Source organism: Python bivittatus, unplaced genomic scaffold (assembly GCF_059951505.1).
Source record: "Python bivittatus isolate LINGU-HERP-01145 unplaced genomic scaffold, Pbiv_v1 ctg000690_np1212, whole genome shotgun sequence".
Classification (NCBI taxonomy): Eukaryota; Metazoa; Chordata; class Lepidosauria; order Squamata; family Pythonidae; genus Python; species Python bivittatus.
Genome location: NW_028277096.1, coordinates 6,854,455 through 6,876,334, shown reverse-complemented (window position 1 = coordinate 6,876,334; position 21,880 = coordinate 6,854,455). Strand labels below are relative to the sequence as shown.

Genomic DNA, 21,880 nt, shown 5'->3' with positions numbered 1-21,880 from the left:
TTGGGGCAACCAGGGGCGGGTGGTCGGGGTGCAGGAAATGATGGTATGAAGCCTAGTAGATCACTTCATGGCTGACCCAGCTGCTCATGCTATCTAAACAGTTGTTTCAGGGGGGAATGATATGATTAGGGGACAAAAGTTAAATCATTTGTAGTTTAAAAGCTACATCTCAGAATCTGTTACAAAGCTGGAAGGTACCGGGTTCCAATCCTAGGCTTGCAGGATGCAGCACAGATATTAACAAAGAAAGAAAATTGATTTGTCCTGTGCAAACTGGACCAAATGACTTTATTTTATTTATCAAATTTCAAAGCCACCTGACTTCTTGACAACTCTGGGTGGCTTGCAAACAAAAAGAAAACAGTACATGTAAAAAAGGTCACAACTGACTGGAAGAACAGTTCACCAACTATAAACCAATGATAACTAAAGGGGCTTGTTAGCCCTTTGAGGTAGTCCAGACAAGAAGTACACCCAGACAAGAAGTACACCCAGAGCTAGACACCTAGCTCTGTCTTTATTGTAAGGTTGTATTAACAGAATCTTGCAGGTCTGAAAGTACCCCTCCCTCCCTTCACTTTTACTCCCCTTAAAACTAGGGAGGGTCCCTTCTGAGACACTTTCACCACCCCTCCTCCTTTGGACTCAAATTTTGTTTATCAGTCTGTTGTCTAGGATGTGGCTCTTCCTCCTGTCTCCCAAGGTCATCCCCACATACCATTACAGGGCTCCACAATCACCCTATCCTAAGGCTTGGGAGAACAACCAGGTCTTTAACAGTGTCCTAAATGTCGTAAGAGTGGGAGCCACATGAATCTCTGGGGGGATATCATTCCAGAGGACAGGTCCTGCAACAGAGTAAGTGTACTTCCTAGATCCCGTAAGATGACACTGTTTAATTAATGGGACCCAGAGCACATTCACCCTGCTTGATTATATCCAATTGTTATAAGAAAAGTTAGTTGCTATTTTCCTATAATTGAGCCAGGGCAAGGGAGTTATGGGCAAGAATCAGGCAAGGGAGTTACAGTAAGTGTTTTCCCACCACTCCTTCCAGAGGGAGGGCTTAGAACTGTTGTGACACTGCTTTCTATAGAAAGGTGGACCAGAATTCCTTTCATCCAAAAAGATCTTCATTTATTCTTTCTCCTGTTTTCCTTTATTTGGTTGACTTAGTCATTTCAGAGGATCTATGGCCAATAAACTTATAAACAGTAACTTGCAGTCCATGGACTTGTCAGAGGACTTCTGCAACAGCTGGGGCTGAGCAAATGAGCTAACACCCCAAAGCATGAGAGAGTTCACCTATGAATTCCAAGTGGTTGCCAGTAGGCCTCTGGGCACAATTCAAAGAGCTGGGTTATAAGTACTGTGAAGAAGGTAGATGGAGATGAGAGAGAGGGGAGAGGGCAACTCTGGCTAAAAAAATGGACATTAACTTGAAGTTAAAATTGATCTTCATATTGCCCCTGTTCAAGGGTGACAAACAGATGCTAGTCTATTTCCTAACTATAACTAAGGACAAAAAGAAAGTCCTACCCCTAATCAAGAAAAAAGGCAAACAGAAGGGCAACAGGACATCAGGCTGTTCCACTTGCATCCTTTCCCATGAATAATTCTCCTTTCCAGAACCTGATAACTCAGAAGTCTCAGAGGCAATCAGTGATCTTGCTGAAGGTGAAGATTTCTTGCAAGTGGTGGGTTTAGGAAGCCCTCTACAAGGGTAGGGACAGAACCTTGCACTAGCTCCAACACAGAATCCAGCCTCAAGGGATAGGAGATACATGGCCAAGTAGCTTAGGGAATCTGCAGCCACCTGTCATCGTTTTACTTATCTCTCCTTCATACCGTGTTTTCTCAAGTCTTCTTCCATTAAGCTCTCTTCTGGCTTTTCATTTTGAAATTGGGGAAAGGGAAGGGACTATCCCCTCCCACATGAAACAGTGTCTTCTAAGCTTCACCTTCAGAGTGAGTAGAATGGAAATGCCCACTATAGAATGCCTTGTCTCCACTGTAGAAAATGGACCTTCCTAGTAAATCCAATGGACAGTTTGAACAAGAAGCATTAAATGGTGGCTTGATGCGTCTACACATTTGTGGCATGTGATAAGTCCAGACCAAGGTTAGCAAGCTGTTGATTTTATCTAGCTCTTTGTTTTATGACTCTCTGTATCCCACAGGCTAACAGGAATTGGCAGCAGTTTTTCTAAATGTTAATAGCCTTTCCTCTCTGGTTTACAACCTAAGGCAATTAAATAGTTTGTGGAAATGACAATGACATTGAAGTGAAAATGACCCTTAAACATAATACCTCTTTTTTTTAAATTAAAGCAAAACTGAAACAGCTATCCTGTGTGTTTAGCTAGCCAGAGCAAAGGTCAAGACTGTTTTATGTGCAAGCAGTCACTTATTAAATGCCTCCTTGTTTAAAAAATGCTTCAGAATTAAGTGAGGTTAATTCTAATGAAGAGCTTTTCTGGAGTTCTGCCCAAAAGTTAGTGTAGTGTAGGTGAGTCAGTAGTATAATGATTAAGGTTTTGAAATGGGACTGGGAGACCCAGGATCAAGTCCACCTTCAAGCGATGAAAGCTCTGTGTGGCTTTGGGTCAATCATTCTATCTCAGCCAACATACCGCACAGGATATTGCAGGAAGAATTGGAGAGAGGGTTGAGTACTCTGCCTTGAGCTCCTGAAAGCAAAGGTGGGACATAAACCTAACATATACTGTATTTCCAAGCCCTGTTGTCCATAGCAACTATCTGTTGGGAAGAATGCTAAAATAATGGATTAAATTAGACTCTCTTGCTGGAAGTTAGAATCAGCAAACTGAGCCCTTCGTGTTATTAGATTTCTATCCCACCTTTCCTCTAGAAGGATTTATAGTATTTTCCTCCATAACCACCACTGATGAGGTAGGTTGGGCTGAGAAATAGTGACTCATGAATAGTACACTATTCAGTACCTCCTTAACCAGAATACCACCCCAATGGTATACCAGACATACTCAATCCAAAAGCCTTTTGCTGTCAACTTTGCTCCTTGTTTGCTGCCCTTTTTTTTTTACTTAAATTTCCTATTTCAGAGTTGTTACTAATACATTCCTGTAGGTAAAAAAAGGGAAAATTTTCCCTTCAGTCTAGCTCGGCTCCTGGTAACTTTGTGGACACGTCCATATGGTTTCCTTCACAGCAAAATACAAGTTTACCATTGCCTTCTTTCACAAACCTTTTTTTTTTCCAACTTCCTGGTCTAGTCTACAGCCCTGGTATTTCCTAGGCATCTTCCATCCATGTATGAACCAGGTCCAACCAAGCTTAGGTTGTTAAGATCAGCCCAGGTCAGCCAGCTGGGCAAATTTCTGTAGAGCAATATATAATTAAAAACAAAATACAGTGCACAAATGCTAAAAACAATACTGTTAGACTTCCTTAGCAGTGGCTGGATCTGTAATAATGCTCATTACAATTCCCTAGCAAATGTTGCAAGCCCTGCTGGTTTTTCAAGCCACGCTGCTGTGAAAAGCACAAGAACAAACTGGGAAGTGCTTTTCTGGTTAGCGGCAAGTTGATTGGAGCAGCATATCCTTCTTCCCTGCTCTGAAATGTGATCTATGGTTTATATCATATAGTCTGTGGTAGCTCAAAAAGCCATGTCATTCCTTGTTCATATCTTGCTTCCTCTGACCACCTTTTTCTCCTCTTGTGCCTGCTGTGGGCACTCCGTGATTAGGGCTGCGTGGGATGGGGTCTTGGGATTCAGTGGGCAGATGCTTGAATCTCCAGAAAGGATAGCTGGATTTAGATAGCTTCTTCCAGGCTTAGCCCCCATTTGCTCCCACCTCAGCTGCCCACAGCCCTGCTGCGTTCCCCACATAGATGCCGTCAGTCTCTTGAGGCTGCCCACTTGTTAGCTGGATGCTTTGCTTCCCCTTCTGGCTCTCATGCTCCTGTGGAGCTTCAGTCAAACCTTTTGCTCCACTGTGCCATCAGCACAAGCCCATGTTTTGTCTGCTCAGTTGTTTAAATTAGATTTGCCTGGTTCTCCCAATTATATTCATAAGACTGAAGTTCAGGGAGGGGTGTTAATCCCATTGCTACTCCACTCCGCAAACAGACAACTCAAACATTGGTTATGCATGCATCTGTGGTGATAAGGGGCTTGGATTGTTCCCATTAAAAAGGAATGCTGTAGATTGTATGTCTCCAAAAATCCTGTGGTTTAATTCAGAGATGATAGTTGAAAAAAGTAAACAGTCCTTACTGTAGAATGATCCAAAAACCTGTGATTGGATATAAGTCCTTGCACAGCCATTTTGTAGCAGATGTGTGAATTAGTTTTGCAGTGGAAGTTGACTTGGAAGCAAGTATCATCTGTGATGAAATTTATTCTTGGATAAGTTTACTTACAATTGTGTGAGTAGACATTGGAATATCTAACAGGCGGCTGCTGCTGCTGCTTCCTCCAATAATAATAATAATAATAATAATAATAATAATAATAATAATAATAATAATAATAATAGAAGATTTATTTCTACCCATCTCCCCTAATGGGGAGATAGTCATCCCAGTTCAATGGGAAGGCCATTCTTTTAGCAACCAGCCAAAGGGAGAGAGGACCACCACAGAAAAATCTAGATTGTTCTTTGTCCTTACCAGTTGGTATAATGTTGAGTTTGATCAGGGTTTTTAAACTGGGAAGAATTATGGAAAGAGTTCCCTCTGGTTCTTTGTTCCTTTATATTGTACTGAATCCAACAGCTGTTTCATTGTAGTCCAGCTTTTTCCACTGTCATAGAATCATAACATTTAAAGAGATTTGGAAATTACTTAGCCAAATCTTCCTTTGACCTTACGCCCTCCAGATGTGGAGGGGTTGCAGCTTTCATAGTCAGCATGACCTGGCTGTGGAACTCTGAAAGGAGAAGTCCCAACACATCAGGAGGTACCAGATTGTGGGAGACTGGCCTAATGAACTCACTACTCCATGCAGTATCTGCTTGCAGGATACAATAGCAGCCTCTCTACAGACAGTGGTCCAACCTCTGCTTCAGTGTGCTCATTGAAAGGAACCCACCAGCTATGAAGACAGACAGTTTTTGGCCAATAATTCTTACTATAAGGACATTTTCTGCTGAATGTTTAGCTGAAATCTACTTTTCTGCAATTCCTGTTTTGAAACAACTGGGCTCCATCTAATGCTTATCAGCCCTGAGTTCTTATCATCTTTGCTTCTCTTAAACACACACAGCTCTTTCAATTCTCATTTGTGAGACATGGTCTAATTGCTCAGGTTTTAAAGTGACTCCTACTTTAAAATCTATTCCTATAGAATTTTACTACTAATGCCTAGAAAGAACTATTCTTCCTTTTCTCTCTCCCACCCCCATCCCAAAGATTTTCTCTCTGTGCAGTTGTTTCATGGGCCATCCATATTTGCACAGCTGGAGCTGGATCAGTACTTGGAACATGCAGGCAACATTCATCTTCAAGTCACTATGCCACCCACTTCCTGAAATGATATCTGGCTTCTCCATGGCTTCAAGGCGTCGCTAATGAGCTTTGGGTCACGTAAAGGATGGAAACATTGATTTCCCAGACTGAGTTGGTGTGGCTTATTAGCCATTGTAAACACCTACCCTGCTGCAAGACAGAAATTGCTCCCTGGAGATGTGTTTGTCTTTGAAAATCCAGAAGCTTTTTATTAGATGAGGAACAGTTACTTCAAAAGCTGAACAGCAGAAGACATGGGGGAAGGGGGGTTGCTGAAGAGAGCGTAGAGCTTAATTTTACAAATAGCAAAGCTCTGTTTGTGGAGGTAAAATACTGCATTTCTTACACAACACCCTCTTTACTCCTCCCAAAATATAGATGTTTGATAATACATTGCACTGATTATTTGACTGGAAAGCAAGGGATAAATCATAATAAATAAGAATGTGCTAAATTTTAAAAGGAAATGTAACAAGTGCAATGTAAGAAGGAAATTCAAAAATCCATACAGTCTTTATTGTCACCTTTTGTTCTCCCAATTTTACACAAAATCTAGATGACATCAACCTCTTACATTCTAGATTTTCTGCATTGTCCTCCCATTTATTTATGTATCTGATCTGTATTGCATAATGTATGGTGTGAATCCAATGAATTGTGGCTATTAAAAAAGCTAATTCAGCCAATCCTGGCTTACTTTAATATCTGTACAATATAGCACAACTTTATCTGTTTGCACATACTGATGGATTATTATATCAAATGAACCCTTAAACTAGCTTATTTGGTTTTGGCTTCATATGATTCTGTGCAAACAGAGTCAGTGAATTAAACCTCGTTGTAGGCCAAAAATGAAGTTTTGTTATAGGCCACAAATAACATGGTTTGTTATAGGCTTTTTCCCTTAGTATGACAGGTAAACAAGGATGCATGATTTGTTTGTGGTTTCCTGGCTTATTCCTGGCTTGATTTTGTGCTCTGCCCAGACTTGTAACCAATCCAGTATTCTGGGTGTTGTGTGCTTATATGAACCTTTCTTTCTCCTGGCTTCTACTTTAATGAAGGCTATAATTGGAATTGGGTGGCTAATAAATTTAAATAATAATAAATAATAACAACAAAGACAAAGTAATAGAAAATGAAGAAGCTAAAGTGCTCTGGGACTTTAGAATTCAAACAGACAAGCACCTGCCACATAACACCCCAGACTGAGCAATTGTTGATAAGAAAAACAAAAAAGTCTGGATAGTGGACATTGCAATAACTGGAGATAGTAGAAGAGAAGAGAAAGAACTGGAGAAAATCACAAAATACAAAGACCTGCAAATAGAAATAGAATGACTGTGGCAAAAGAAAGCAAAGATGGTACCAATAGTAATAGGTGCCTTAGGTACAATCCCAAAACATCTGGAGTACCACTTGAATCACCATCAGTCAATTGCAAAAGGCAGCTTTACTTGGAACAGGCGACATTCTGTGATGATACCTTTTAACACCAACAAACAACAACATCTGCCTATCCCAGGTCCTTGGGAAGGACTCAATAGGTGGATAAAAATGCCAAATCCAGTCTAAACATCTGACTGACTGTGCGACCAACCATTATAATAAATACAATTTCAGCGTCTCAGGAAACAGTTGAATCCTGGAATCCTCTGCCAATTTTTCTCTTGCGCTATATCAAATCTTCCATCTGTCAAAGATACATTAAAAAAGGTTCTTTGCCACAATTTTGGAAAACCCAGACACTACCAACAATACAAGAATGGTTGTTAAAACTGATGGAAATGGCAGAAAATTATAAACTGACTTGCTTATTAAAAGAAAACTCAAATAATTATTACCTTAAAGAATGGAAACCATTGATGGACTGTTTGCAAAATGCAGGTGGGGTGCAGCTCACATGGGGATTTGAAGATAAGATTATAAATGTAATGGGATATGTTTTGACAAAGAATTATTGCTACTTAATGCATTAAAAACTAGCACTTATGATACTTTTATTATTCCTAAGACCAGAGATAGATTGGAAGTTATCTATTTTTCATATCTCTTTTCTTTTTCTTTTACTTTATCTCACTTTTTCTTTTTCTTTTCCTTTTCTTTATAACTTGTATTTTCAATTTTTTTTTCATTTCTAACTTTTAACTTTGTAATTTTAAAATTTCAATAAAATACTATTTTAAAAAAAAGGTTCTTTGCACATTCAAGTTTTCCTTAGATTCTGACTTTCCCTACAAACTCTTTGAATCTGAAATCTGCATTCTTCCCATGTCTGCATTTGACACTTTAAAATATTTTCCTACAATCTTAAGCAGTTTCAACTTGCATTCATATTTCAGAGTGGTTCTAAATAGCTAGCTGTTTCTTGCCCTAGGACAATTAAGCTCTTTTAAAAAAAACACTTGAGGCTTTTTTCCACTTTAAGCACGCATACACACGTTCCACTCCTCAATCTTTAATCTGTAGACTTCAGAGATGTTCTGAATGATGCAAACCAGGACATGAGTGATGGATTTTATTTAATTAATTATTGGTATTTCCATGACGCCCTACTGCAAAACAGTTCCAAGCAGCAGATGAAGAACTTAGAATATAGTCACACATAGTCTCTGTGAAGTGTCAGAGGCCAGGTTTATCCCCAGTGTGTTGTGTTTAGGGAGATTACAACCTTCCCCTGATGAAGTATTAAAACTTAACATTCTTTAAAATGTTAAAAAGCCCTCCTTAGTTGCCTGCCAGTTGTCACATGCTAAGGTAGAGTTCATACAAGTGTAAAGTTAAAATGTGGCTGTGCTTTGTAATTCTGTATAATTACTTTATGGTTCAGTGTGTTGTGGGAACTCAGGCAAGTGGGTACTTTGGTTAGTCATAACCATGAGTTAGCAGTATGTTGTACAATTTGTGACTGGAACTTAACTTAAGCCCAGAATATAGTTCCCCAACTTTGATTGGATGCTAAAACTCAGTCCTGGTGTGATACTATAATATGGAAAAGACTTCTCTAAACCTCTGCGCTTCTAAGGGCTTTAGTCAAGTTTTTAGCAGTTTCAGATTCAAACTAGTAGAAGTGCTTACCATGAAAGAAAGATTTAAGCAAAGATTTAGTCCCAGTCCAGTTCAAAATACAAACAGTTCCTTACCAGCAACAAGGGTTCAACAGAGTAGGAACTATTGGTAGGTGTGGGCATAGCATCACATTTTCTAGGAAAGTAGATATGGCTTGGCATCAGGACAGGGAGATACAGAAGTTCTTCCAGCCTATGACTGTTCTGAGATAGAGCTTTTATTTTGGAAGCTCCTTGCCTGCGTAGCCAGTGCTGACTGTTGCTGAAGCTGCTTGGGAGTAACCGACTAATTCCAAGTAGGCCACCCATCCCAGAACTCCTTTCCATTCAATCTATAGGTAGTCCTTGACTTACAACCATTTGTTTAACAACTGTTAGAAGTTACAACAGCACTGAAATAGTGACTTACAACTGGTCCTCACACTTACAACCATCGCAGCATCCCCAGGGTCACCTGATCAAAATTTGGGTGCTTGGCAACCAGCATGTATTTATGACAGTTACAGTGTCCTGGGGTCATGTGATTGCGATTTGAGACCTTCCCAGGGGGCTTCCCACGAGCAAAGTCAATGGGGGAAGCTGGATTCACTTAACAACCGCATGATTCGCTAAATGACCGTAGCAAAAAAGGTCATAAAATTGGGTGCGACTCACTTAACGACCACATTGCTTAGCAACAGAAGTTCCAGTCCCAGTTGTGGTTATAAGGACTACCTGTAATACTTCTCCATCCTGACCATGAAGCTCTTGGAAGTTGGGTGGCTGAGATGCTAGATTAGTGTTAAAAATGACTGATAGAGAGTCAAGAATAGGACAGACTTTGTTACTTTTGATACCTTGTCCTGTTTTTCCTATTCCTCCTCCAATGAAGAATCATACAGTACTAGTTGACTGATTACAGTATGTGCCATCAAGTCATGGTTGACTCTTGGTGACCACATAGGTAGAGAGTCATATAATGGTATATAATGACCTATATATAATGAAGAATCATATAATGGAAGCATAATTTTCTCCCTTCCAAGCTTGTATAGTTTTTTCTGGGGATAGAAATAATAAATGACTGGACAGGGGTCTCTGGAGGTTTCTGTAGTCATGAAACTGTTGGTCTATAAAGTACCATAACAGTCTTTGAGAGCATTTACACGTAATGTTTAACCAGGATTTTTAAGCATGATTGGTTGAACAACCATAATTACCTGGTACATAGAAAATGCTTCTCTATACTGCATAGGCTCACAACTGGTTTACAAAAACCAAATTCAATCCATATTATGTCTTACATGGATGCACGGATATATTCTTTGTACTGAAACAATCAGTTCAGGGTCATCATAAGTATTGGCTGCAATTTTTCTTAAGGTGACTGACAGTACTAGGATGCGGGTGAGAAATAAGGTTTTTAGTTTCTTTTCTTCTTGCCCCTCTGTGTTCCTATGTTTGCATGGCCTCATTTGTATGGAGAAACATCACACCGAACAGCTGTTTTGCCTAATTTTTTTCTCTTGCCCCTATAATTATATCACTTCATAATAAATAACTTCATGAATTCTGTATTCATTTTATTTTTAGTTATTGTCTTGGCAAAAAAGACATCTTTAGCTATTTTTTTTCCCTTTAAGCAGGAAAGGGCAATTTTGGTGGCCAGCATTCCACTATTAAATAATAGCATTCTATTAATGTTTACTAATTGTTAATAAAACATTATTTTGGGCACTGTGAACCACATGGAAGGGAGTAATGACATTTTGATGTCCTATAAATGGACAAGAGTGATTTGAGGAGAGTGTTTAAGGAAGAGAGAGATTTGGGTTTGAGGGCTTGTTTCTGTTTTTTGCAGTTTTAAGTAATCCAAACTTATTTTAAGCTTTAATATATTTTGCTCTTGCTTCTTGCTGAAAATTAGTAGTAAACTATCCTATCAGTATTTGGTAATTTGCTGCTGAATTTCAGCAACATAATTCATAGGAGGAAGAGCTTCAGGAAACTCAAAAATTAAGGATCAGGTACGGAATAAGTTCCTGGACTGTGGGTTGGATAGAAATTCCAAGCTAGGCATTGCAGCTTATTAGGAACTCACAAGTTCCCTCAAATCAGGAGTCTGGTAGTACATTTTCCAACTAAAAATATTTATTAAAATGCGTAAGCTTTTGCAACTCATGAAAGCTTATGCCTTTTAATAAAATTTGTTAGCTGGAAAAGCTACCAGTCTCCTGATTTTTGCCCTCATAGATTGACACAGTTCTCCTCCTACAACAATGTTGTCCAAACTTGGCCACTTTAAGATGAGTGAACTTCAACTCCCAGAATTCTGGGAGTTGAAGTCCACTCATCTTAAAGTGGCCAAGTTTGGACAACACTGTCCTACAAGGTCTGTAAGTTACCAACTTTTCTGTTACTGCAAGTAAAGGCATTGAATAGGCTTAGCAAACACATTGCCTCTTTAGAAAGCTGCAAAGTTTCATGTTCCTGCCAAGCACAAGATCCCTGTTGATAAAGAAGTTTAAAAGCACTTTAGGTTTGTGGCTGAAGCATATCTCAGATGTTTCACCTGAGTTCTTCACATGCTGATGGTGATACATCTGTGCCATGGATTGGAAAAGTATTAACTAAAAATTAGGTGGTTATTGGGTTGTCCCACCTAATCCAGAAAATGGAATGCTTGTCTGTGAGGAACCACAGTGCAGTATATGATTTGAGCTCATCCAGAGAAGAGCTGAAGCATGGCTGAATGGTTCTGGGAGACACTGGGGCAGTCTGAGCTGTGCCCTCCTTGCATCCTTGGGGCCATCAATCTGTGCTGCTGTGCCAGTGTTGCTTGGTTACACTGGCAGCATTTAGAGCTCCAGGTGACAGCAGTTATCTCGGGGGGGGAAGCACAGTTGCACCTGCCACTTTCTGTGCCAAGCAGCATTAGTTGTGAGCAACATGAAGGTAGAGAGAATCAGCTGGGAGATTGCAGAGAAGGAGCACCAAAACGATTGTCTCTTCTCTGCAAGGAAAAAGCTGAAAGGCTCACAAATTGTTTTGTAATTTAGAAAAAAAAATGACCTAGGTTGCTCAAACTCAAAGCCCTGATAACCAACATATTTGGTAAGTTCACATAGTATACTAAAACTACAAGAAAGAAACTGTATTATGGTGTAAAGGTGAGAGCCTGGTTAACATAACAGTGGCTGGACTCCCATAGCATGCTAATTCACAAACTGCCACACTGTAATGGACCGTGAGGGCGGCCTTGGAAGACGGGAAAGAGATGCCCCCTAGGGAATGATCAGATAAAAGAGAAAGGAGTCCACAACTGAATAACGGTCACAGAAAGAAACTTAGGAAAGACCTGCCCTAACTATGCAGGAGGTAAATAGGGAAGGCAGGAGATCTGTGCTTTCAGACTTGCAAAATTCTGTTAATGTAGCCTCACAGTAATGTAGAATTAGCTCATCTTGTCTTGTTTCCTGTCTGGTTTACCTGGGAGGGCTGACATACACCCTGGTTTGGTTTAATCTAACATGTTATATGAGCCACCCTAAGGGTGAAGGAGTGAAAGTGGAAGGATCCTATAAAAGTTTCTGTGATGAGTCTCATGCAGAGAAAGTTTTTTTTCTCTCTTTCTTAGTTTGAGAAGTTATGATGAATAAAAATACATAATTTATAGAATTTATCCAAGATGTGGTGGGCACTAACACTAGATTACAGGTATGTTACTTTTATGTGGCCAGAGACAACACTTCTTTTTTTAAAGAAATCCAGGAGTTGTGGATGATCAGTGAGGTCATTTGAAGGAGGTAGGTGGGCAAGATTTCGGCCCTGTTTGGAATTGAGGGATTTAGATAAGTTAAATGGGTGAGATAGGTCCATTAAATCTTACTTATCTTTAAGCCACCCATTTTGTTATGTAAGATCTCCCTTAGAAAGGAAAACCAGGATGAATTTGGAGAGGTGTTTAAAAGAGCAAATGGATGCAAGGTAGGATAGCCAAAAAACTTCAGGCGGAGAGGGATTAAGAAGGCCTTTGGTCAAAAGAAATGTCTGAATTCAATTTCTGCAGTTTTTTTCAGAGCTCTTCATTAACTGTGCAGCAGACAATGGTGAGCCAAATGTGCCCACTAGACTTGTCAGTATTTACGTTTAGCTTGTAAGCTCTTTGGGCACGTGTCTTTTCCTTGCTTATGTTGCTACGTGAAGCGCTATGAACTTTGGTTATATTAGAATAATAAAATTATTTAACACAGTGTCTGACGTGCCATGCGTATGGATGCCTGCCAGGGACAATTCTATTGATTGATTGATTGTCCAAAATTATATGATGCCTACTTATATGGCTCTAGGCAGCTTACAACATACAAAGCTCAAAACAACCATAAAAACAATACAACATTACAATAGAGTCAGTTGCTGACCTAAATGAAATCTTCCTATCTGACTGCTCTACAGAGGAAGACTATCTTCACTAGTTTCTGAAGGACAAAAGAGTAGATGCCAGTCTGATCTTTGGGGGCATGCCAGAGTGAGGGGGGGAGCCACAGGAATGTCTACAACACCTTTCTCTTCTTTATTCCCTCTCCCCTTTGAACCATGCTTTGGACTGGTAGGATGGAACAGCTTGGTGATGTTTATTAGCCAGTTACAAATATATTCCAAAGCCTAGTATAACAGAAAAAGCCAAAATGTGTGCATGTGAATGAGTGTGTACATTTCTGTCCAGGTCATCAATTTCAGTATTTCCCTTCTAGAAACCAAGGAGGAGCTGGAGGAATTAATGTCTGACATCAAGAAGACAGCCAACAAAGTGCGCTCCAAGCTAAAGAGTTGAGTAATTGCTGCAAGTGTAAGGAGTGAGCAAGCCACTCCTTGCATGACTGTAATTGGGGTAATTTTTTGGGTTTCCAAGTCTCTCTCTGATTTGGAATAGTGGATAATGAAGTGGTGCAAGCTTGCAGAGGCACCTTGTGTGCTTGGAGCTGTCCACAGAGAGATTTTGCCTGAGGGTTACTGCCTTAGTGGGAATAAATCTTTACCGAGTCTTGGAGGGTGGAGGGATAGCACTATGCACCTCCAGTGGGTAAAGTAGGAGCCTGTGAGCATCGAATTGCAGGCCTCTGCTGATAGCTGTGGAAAAGCAAGCTTTGACTGTTAGTCTGGGATTGCAACATGATGGTAGGATTTTGAAGAGTGGTAGGAGAGAAGTGGATGATGGAGGAGTCCCTGTATAATTCAAAGAGCTCTATGTATTCTCATCCTCCTTATCAGAGGCACAAAATTCACCCTCTTGGGAGTCTCCACTTCAGGCTTGTTTCTTTTGAACCACTCCTTTGTTTTTAATTTTTACCACTGTAATGTCATGCTTGAAACTGCAGAAATGACTGCAAAAATCTAAATACAACCCCCAGATTCCTCCATAGTGTTGAGAGAGTTCCTGCTTATCTCCTTGTCTAGCAAAATAGGAATAAGTGATGCAAACCTGGGACTGTACATGTGGTGCTAGAATTCCATATGGGGTTTTGAGAAAGAGGGAGAGAGAGCAACATGTACCTCTTAACGTGATGCCCTCCTTGATAGACATCATCAGCTCACTTCCCAAGTCTAGTAGTAGTTGCTCAACAGTTCAGGAAGTCTCAAGTTCAAATATCTTCTCCACTGTAGAGCTCACTAAATGATTGTGAATTCCTTATTTTTTGCATAGCCAATCTAAGAGCTTGTCAAATTGTTACAGAATTGAGGCTCTAGAGCACACTGGCTGCTGGTGTCACTGCTGTATGCATTTTTGTGCTTCTTCAACTGATCCATGAGTAATGATAAAGGATGCTAAAGAGTCCTGTATGGGAAAATCTCGCTCTTTTCACTCTGAAGCTTCTAACCTTTTCATGAAACTTTTTAAAGCATCTTCTGTTGTGCTTCAGGGAAACCTCTAAATCCAGCTGATTGTGAGCAAGCTGCCTTCCATGGTTAGCAAAGCTTGGAAAATATAAATTAAAAAAAACACACACAGTTAATGTGAATATTAGGGTTCACCTTTGCTGGCCCAGATTTTTATTTTTTTAAAAATTAAAGCACCACAGCCCTCAAATGAAGCCCTACAGGTGATAACTTGCCAGGTACAAGTTTTAAAAATGGGTCGTCTATAGTTGGCTTCTTCCCTTCTGGAGGGTTATTTTTAGTCCAGTCTGAAATGGATGTTCAGCAGGCAGAGAAGGAGAGACAGAGACTGAGACCATCTGTTTCTTGGTTTACCCTCCCCTAATGTGCTTTTACTTCCCTCTCTGAAAATAGGTTCTACTTTTCTGCTTTTTCTCAGGTATTGAACAGAGTATTGAACAAGAGGAAGGGCTGAACAGATCATCAGCAGATCTGAGAATAAGGAAAACTCAGGTGAGTCCATTTCTAAGAAGCCATGTTGCCCATCAATCCAGAGATTTTCATGCACAGAATAACACAGGGTGATCAAAATTGTAGATTACTTTTAAAAATCTTGCTGCTATTGAAAGTAGCTCCTCCTGTTTTCAACATCTGGAACAGTGGTTGGCAACTGTTTGGGACCCTGGATGCCATTGTATGATCTTCATGATGCCTAGAATGTCTCCCACCCACCCCATGAGGCATTGTCTGTATTGATGCCCAAAACTTAGAGCTGTTGGGAAAGACAGTGTACTTGACATTCTCCTCCCCACCTCTTGTGTATGGGCTAAAGGAATTCACCTTTTCAAGGAACAGAATCAAATCCAAGTCCTCCAGAGGTTGCCCAAGACTTTATTTATGTCATCTTGTGACCTTTCTGAAACCAAGCAGATGGATGATGCTCTGTGGAAAGTAAATAAGGAAATTACAGGGACACCATTGGAAGTGGACAGGGTCCTAGGGACTGTGAAGGCCACTACTTGCCATCTTGACCCATGCCCCTCCTGGCTGGTGAAGCAGCTTGGGAGGTGACATGTGGTTGGATCCAGGCGATGGTTACTACATCCTTGCAGGAGGGAGTGTTTCCGGTCGCCTTCAAGGAGGCATTGGTGCACCCCCTCCTCAAGAAACCCTCCCTGGATCCTATCATACTGGACAATTTTCGTCCAGTCTCCCACCTCCCCTTTTTGGGGAAGGCGGTTGAGAAAGTGGTGGCTTCACAGCTCCAAAGGGTTCTGGAGGAAACGGATTATCTGGACCCTTTTCAGTCAGGTTTCAGGCCCGGTTATGGGATGGAAACAGCATTGTTCGCGCTTATGGATGACCTCTGGCGGAGCGGGATGGTGGAAGTGCAACCATCCTTGCTCTCCTTGATCTCTCAGCAGCTTTCGATACCGTCGACCATGGTATCCTGTTGGGACGGCTTAGGGAGTTGGGGGTGGGCGGCACAGTCTTGTGCTGGTTCACCTCCTTTCTTCAGGGCCGATCCCAATCGGTGTTGATTGGGGGCGAGAGGTCCCATCCTTGACCCCTCCTTTGTGGGGTGCTGCAGGGTTCGGTTCTCTCTCCGCTCCTTTTCAACATCTACATGAAACCGCTGGGTGAGATCATCCGCCACCATGGGATGAGGTATCATCAGTATGCTGATGATACACAATTATACATCTCCATCCCAGATGAAGTAAGTGATGCCGTGACTGCCCTTTCTCAGTGTCTGGAGGCTGTAAGGGTCTGGATGGGGAACAACAGGCTTCGGCTGAACCCTGGTAAGATGGAGTAGCTGTGGGTTAATGGCTCCTCTGTATCCGGGACTTTGTCATCTTTGGTGCTCGATGGGGTGGCACTACCCCAGACAGACCCAGTGCGTAATCTGGGGCTCCTCCTAGACTCACAGCTCCTGCTTGAAGAGCAGGTGGCCGCCATGGCTGGGAGGGCCTTTGCACAGCTTCGGGTTATGCATCAGTTACGCCCTTTCCTGGATTGGGATGCCCTTCGAACAGTCACTCATGCCCTTGTTATCTCCCAGATAGACTACTGCAATGCGCTCTACATGGGGCTACCCTTGAAGACTATCCGGAAGCTACAGCTGGTCCAGAATGTGGCTGCGCGGGCTATTTTTGGAGTCCCAAGAATGGCCCATGTAACACCGTTGCTCCGCGAGCTGCATTGGGTACCAGTTTGCTTCCGGGTCCAATTCAAGGTGTTGGTTATTACCTTTAAAGCCCTACATGGCATGGGGCCAGGTTACCTAAGGGACCGCCTCTCCCCACCCGTCCCACCCAATCGCACAGAGAGGGCATGCTTCGAACCCCCTCAGTAAAAGAATTCCATCTAGCGGGGTCCAGAAGGCGGGCCTTCTCTGCGGTAGCCCCCGCCCTTTGGAACATTCTGCCCCCGGAGGTGCGATTGGCCCCCTCACTCCTGGCCTTCCGAAGGACTTTGAAGACTTGGTTCTGCCACTTGGCCTGGGGTGGGGAGGGAATCCTTCAAATAGGAGGATGGCTAGCCCCATAGTGGCCAGCTCTCCGCAGCCTGATTTTCCATCTTCTTGGATCTTCCTTTTTTAGTATTGTTTTAAATTTTGGATCTTTTATGTGTTTTAGATGTATTTATAGTTTTAATGTTTTTTGTAAGTCGCCCAGAGTCTCCTGTTGTGGGGGAGATGGGCAGGGGAGAAATCCAATAAATAAATAATGGCCTGTTCTGTAAATAAATAAATAAATAAATGCCTGTTCTGTAAATAAACAAATAAATAAATAAATAAATAAATAAATAAAATTGGCTGTTCTGTAATCATATGAATATCCCAAATACAGTGTTGATGGGGCAGTGAAATGTGGGCTGTTGAATTTTTTTTTTTTCTGGGTTCAGCTTTTTTTCTCTCTTTTATTAACATAAGAATATAAAAAGTAGACCAAGGGGACTTCTTGTAGATTAACATTTAATTTTACCTGTCTGGCCATGTGGCTTCAAGAAGGCTTGCCATAGACAGGCAACAGAGCTGTTTATTTGATAAGAGGGTATACTTCTTCTGAACATGAAAGATCCATTTAATATTCACAGCTAACATTGGTGTGCATCTCATTTTTCACAAGTTTGTTGCATCCCCTTTTTAAGCCATTGGCCATGGCTTCATCTTCCATAAATTCACTACTTAATAGTACATAACAGTACTTCTCTGCTCTTATTGAATCCGCAGATTGCAGCCATGTTTTGGGTGACACGAGTCCTCTTGGGGTAAAGGGGCCTGGGGAACCTTTTGTAGGGATGTATGTAGGAATTTGCTCAGCATTTGTTGGACAAAATCGCTTGGATTCGCTCACAGTTGGACGCTGGCCTTGTTGCAGGTCTAGAGGAGATGCCTGAGGTGGAGACTTGTCCGGTTATCTGGAAACAGTTTGAACCTGTTGGACCTGAGGAAGTAGACAGGGTTCTTAGGAATGTGAGCTTAGTCACCTGCTCTTTAGATACATGCCTCTCCTGGCTTGTGAAAGCAGCCCGGGGGATGTCATGCGAGTGGGTTCTAGTGGTGGTTAATTCTTCTTTGAGTGAGGATTTGTTCCTTTACCTCTTAAAGAGACCTTGGTTCATCCCCTTCTCAAGAGGCCATCGCTGGACCCCACTATACTGGACAATTTTTAGCCAGTGTCTAACCTCCCCTTTCTGGGGAAGGTGATTGAGAAGGTGGTTGTGCAACAGCTTCAGAGGGACTTGGATGAAGCGGATTATCTGGGTCCTTTTCAGTCAGGATTCAGACCCAGCTATGGGACAGAAACAGCATTGGTTGCACTTTTGGATGATCTCTGGCGTGGGTGGGATGGAGGTTGTGCTTTTAATACCATCAACCATGGTATCCTTCTGGATCAGTTCAGAGGATTGGGAGTAGATGGCACGGTGTTGTGCTGGTTTGCCTCCTTTCTTCAGAGTCGATTCCATTCAGTGGTGATTGGGGAGGAGAGATCCCACCCTTGGCTCCTACTATGTTGGGTGCCACAGGGTTTGGTGCTGTCACCTCTCCTATTTAACATCTACATGAGGCTGCTGGGTGAGCTTATCCGTCACCATGGGATGGGGTATCAGCAGTATGCTGATGATACCCAACTATACATCTCTGCCTCTGGTGAATTAAGCAATACTGTGAACATCTTATCCTGGTGCCTGGAGGCTGTGAGGGCCTGGATGGGGCACAACTGGGTTCAATTGAACTCTGGCAAGACTGAGTGGCTTTGGGTTTGGGGTCCTACTGGTTCTAGGACTATGCCATCTTTGGTGCTGGATGGAGTGGCACTGCCCCAGACAGACCCAGTGTGCAATCTGGGGGTCCTCCTAGACTCACGACTCCTCCTTGAAGAGCAGGTGGCAGTCGTGGCTAGGAGGGCCTTTGCTTCAGGTTGTGTGTCAGCTGGACCTGTTCCTAGATCAGGAAGCTGTAGTCACAGCCACTCATGCTCTAGTCACCTCCAGATTGGACTACTGTAATGCGCTCTACATGGGGCTGCCCTTGAACAGTATCCAGAAGCTTCAACTGGTTCAGAATCCAGCAGGGTGGACAGTTATGGGTGCTCCCAGAAGAGGGCATATTACACCTCTACTCCACGAGCTGCATTGGTTACCAATCTGCTTCTGGGTCCAATTCAAGGTGCTGGTTTTAACCTTTAAAGTCCTTCATGGCATGGGACTGGGTTATCTGATAAACCACCTCTCCCTGATTACATCAGCCTGTCCCATTAGATCTGGCAGAGAAGGCATGTTGCAGGTACCATCAGCCAGGGACCTACCTTTGGTGGATCCCAGGAGGCAGGCTTTCTCTGCCGTGGTGCCTGCTGTCAGAGTCTGCACACTCAATCCCAAAGTTCAGTAAATCCTCTGGAGACCAAGGAGTTCCATCAAAGATTTCTTTATTAGGAGAAACGTACAACATCTATAATTTGTTGAGTCTAATTCTACAAAGCAAAACCTTGTCCTTTTAAGCCCAAACTCCCCCCTTCTATCATTCCTTTCCCGCTTGAAATTCTTCGCGCCTTGCCCTGGTTCTCACACCTCTTGGCCTTGGTTGCCTGTGTCAAGATAAAGATAACGGCACCTGGCCTCCTCTCCCCTTTTTTCTTTTTTATGGCAGGTCAAGCAAGCGGTTTACAATAACATTCCCAACATTCCACCGTTCACCCATTGATATATACTTTGCAACAACACTAAAAGCAATAAAAGAAAAGAATGGAAGATTCTGGTTTGCGTAGATCCTGACACCTGCCCTATGGAACATTCTCCCCCACCCCCAAAGTCAGGTTAGCTCTATCCCTGTTATAATTTCGGAACTCCCTGAAGACCTGGCTATGTCACCAGGCCTGATGGTCCCAGGGAGCTGGAGACTTTCTTGGATGTCTTGTACTCTCTCTGTATGGTTTATATATTTTAAAAATTTTATAGTGTTTTTTTCCATTTTTAATAATTACTTTTATATTTTATAATGATTGTTTTATATATATATTTGTTGTTTTTATTTATTGTTGCATGTCGCCCAGAGTCACTTCTTATGAGATGGGTAGCCATGTGATGTAATAAATAAATAAATAAATAAATTCCATGTATTAATTCAATGTAGAATGAAAGAGCATTTTCTTTTTGAATCTAAAAATTGAGGAAAACTGGATTTTCACAGAAGCTTGTAGATGTATAGGCCAGCAGTGCCCATCATTTCCAGAAACATTCTGTTGTAATTATGTTCTTTTTCCCCCAGCATTCTACCTTATCGCGGAAGTTTGTGGAGGTGATGTCAGAATATAATGCAACCCAGTCTGATTACCGGGAGCGCTGTAAGGGAAGAATCCAAAGACAGCTGGAAATAAGTGAGTGGCTTCCTCATTAGCCCTTTTCACTCAGATCACCATCTGTTTGTTCAGCCAATTCTTTCAGAGGATTGGAATGGTGCAGTCCAATGTTTTTCTGATTTGTCCTATTTTCACAATTGGTTTGTCATAATTTTTATTTTTACAGTATTGTGGTACCATTATTTTTGTTTTGGTCAGGTTCTTGTTGAAGCATTCAGAGCTACTGTAATATAGTTCAAAGCTTCCTCTTCAGGTCGAGAAAGATCATCTATTCAATTTATATTCTCCCATTTTCCACCAAATATTCTGTGAAGGCAGATTAATGAAATAAATTTCTGTTCTTTAAGGCAGGGTTCAAATTCCTAATCTCTTCTTAGTATTTATTTCTTTTACAGTGAAAAAAATATGTTTTGTTATAAAAGAAAGATAAATAAGAAAATTAATTTTAACACAGAGTCCCCTAGCCATAGAATCAGAACAGACTAATTTAACTAAGATACAATTCATACTCAGGTAGGACAGTATACTGGATATCCTAATGAGACTCAACTTTTTATTGTAACCATGGGCCCGAATGGAGATATTATTGAAGTCTTGTCCTGGGCTCTGGGTGGGATAAAACAAGCTAAAGTTGAGCTGAACCACACTGGAGTTGTTCTTTGTTCATCACAGTCTTCTGTCAGCTCTACTGTTGTCTCTCCAGGGAGTGGCACTGTTCCTAAGGGAACTGGTCTGTGACTTCAGGGTCCTCTTGGACTCACAAATACTGCTAGTTGCACAGTTGGAGGCTGTGGTCAAGAAGGCCCTTGCTCAGATACCGCTGGTGTGCCAGTTCTGGCCCTACCTGGAGTGGGAAGACCCAGATATGGTGTCAATGTGTGTCACCGTTCAGCTGGACCTCTGCAATGGACTCTACATAGGACTGCTTTGGGAATGAATATCATCAGCCTTTGTGATCATTGATTGATTTTTGTTGGTATTATATATTTTTTTTGTTGTGGAAATTGTTGTTTGGGGTTATAATTACCATGGACATTTTAATTTTCTTCTGATATGGTTTTTTACTATTGTAAACCTCCAGGAATCTGAGAAAATCAGGCAACATATGAATCTAATAAATAAAATGCTAGGTTTGGTGGAAATTGCCAAGATTGGGAAACATTGATTTAGACCAATTTTTCAAATTTGGCCATTTTAAGATGCATGGACTTCAACTCCCAGAATTTCCAAGCCAGCATGCTAAATCAGAAGACTGATTTAGACCATACAAAGCATAAGTTTTCCATACCATTTCTCAGCTTCCACCAGGGAAGTTTGGGGTGCCTGGCCCAATTGCAGACTGACCTTGGAGCAAGCAGGTTGCCGCTCCTTTCCTCTCCTATTTGCCACAAACAAGCCAGATGTTCCCATGGGAGAGATGAGAGCTGGAAAAGAGGCTGTGTAGTGGCCCCCTGCCTCTTCGGTCTGTAGGCTGTAACTGCAAAATATACCGTGCTGCAGAAGAGCAAGTGATGCCTTGAGGTCCGCTCTGTCCGCTCTGTCTTTTTCAGGCTGGCAGCATAAAAGGAGGGGATAGTGAATAGCTGGCAGAAAGGG

General features: G+C 41.8%; 1 protein-coding gene across 2 annotated transcripts in view; it reads left to right on the top strand.

The window, feature by feature from the left end:
- Positions 1-21,880, top strand: part of STX1A (syntaxin 1A) — a 64,520-nt gene that overhangs the window by 28,971 nt on the left and 13,669 nt on the right. For both annotated transcript variants that reach the window (XR_015798192.1, XM_088152400.1), the window contains exons 4-6: positions 13,295-13,369; positions 14,857-14,930; positions 20,194-20,302. Coding sequence is in view for 1 of the 2 variants with exons in the window: in XM_088152400.1 (XP_088008526.1) it covers positions 13,295-13,369; positions 14,857-14,930; positions 20,194-20,302 (258 nt within the window). In the remaining variant the exon portion in view is untranslated. The remainder of the gene's footprint in view (positions 1-13,294; positions 13,370-14,856; positions 14,931-20,193; positions 20,303-21,880) is intronic.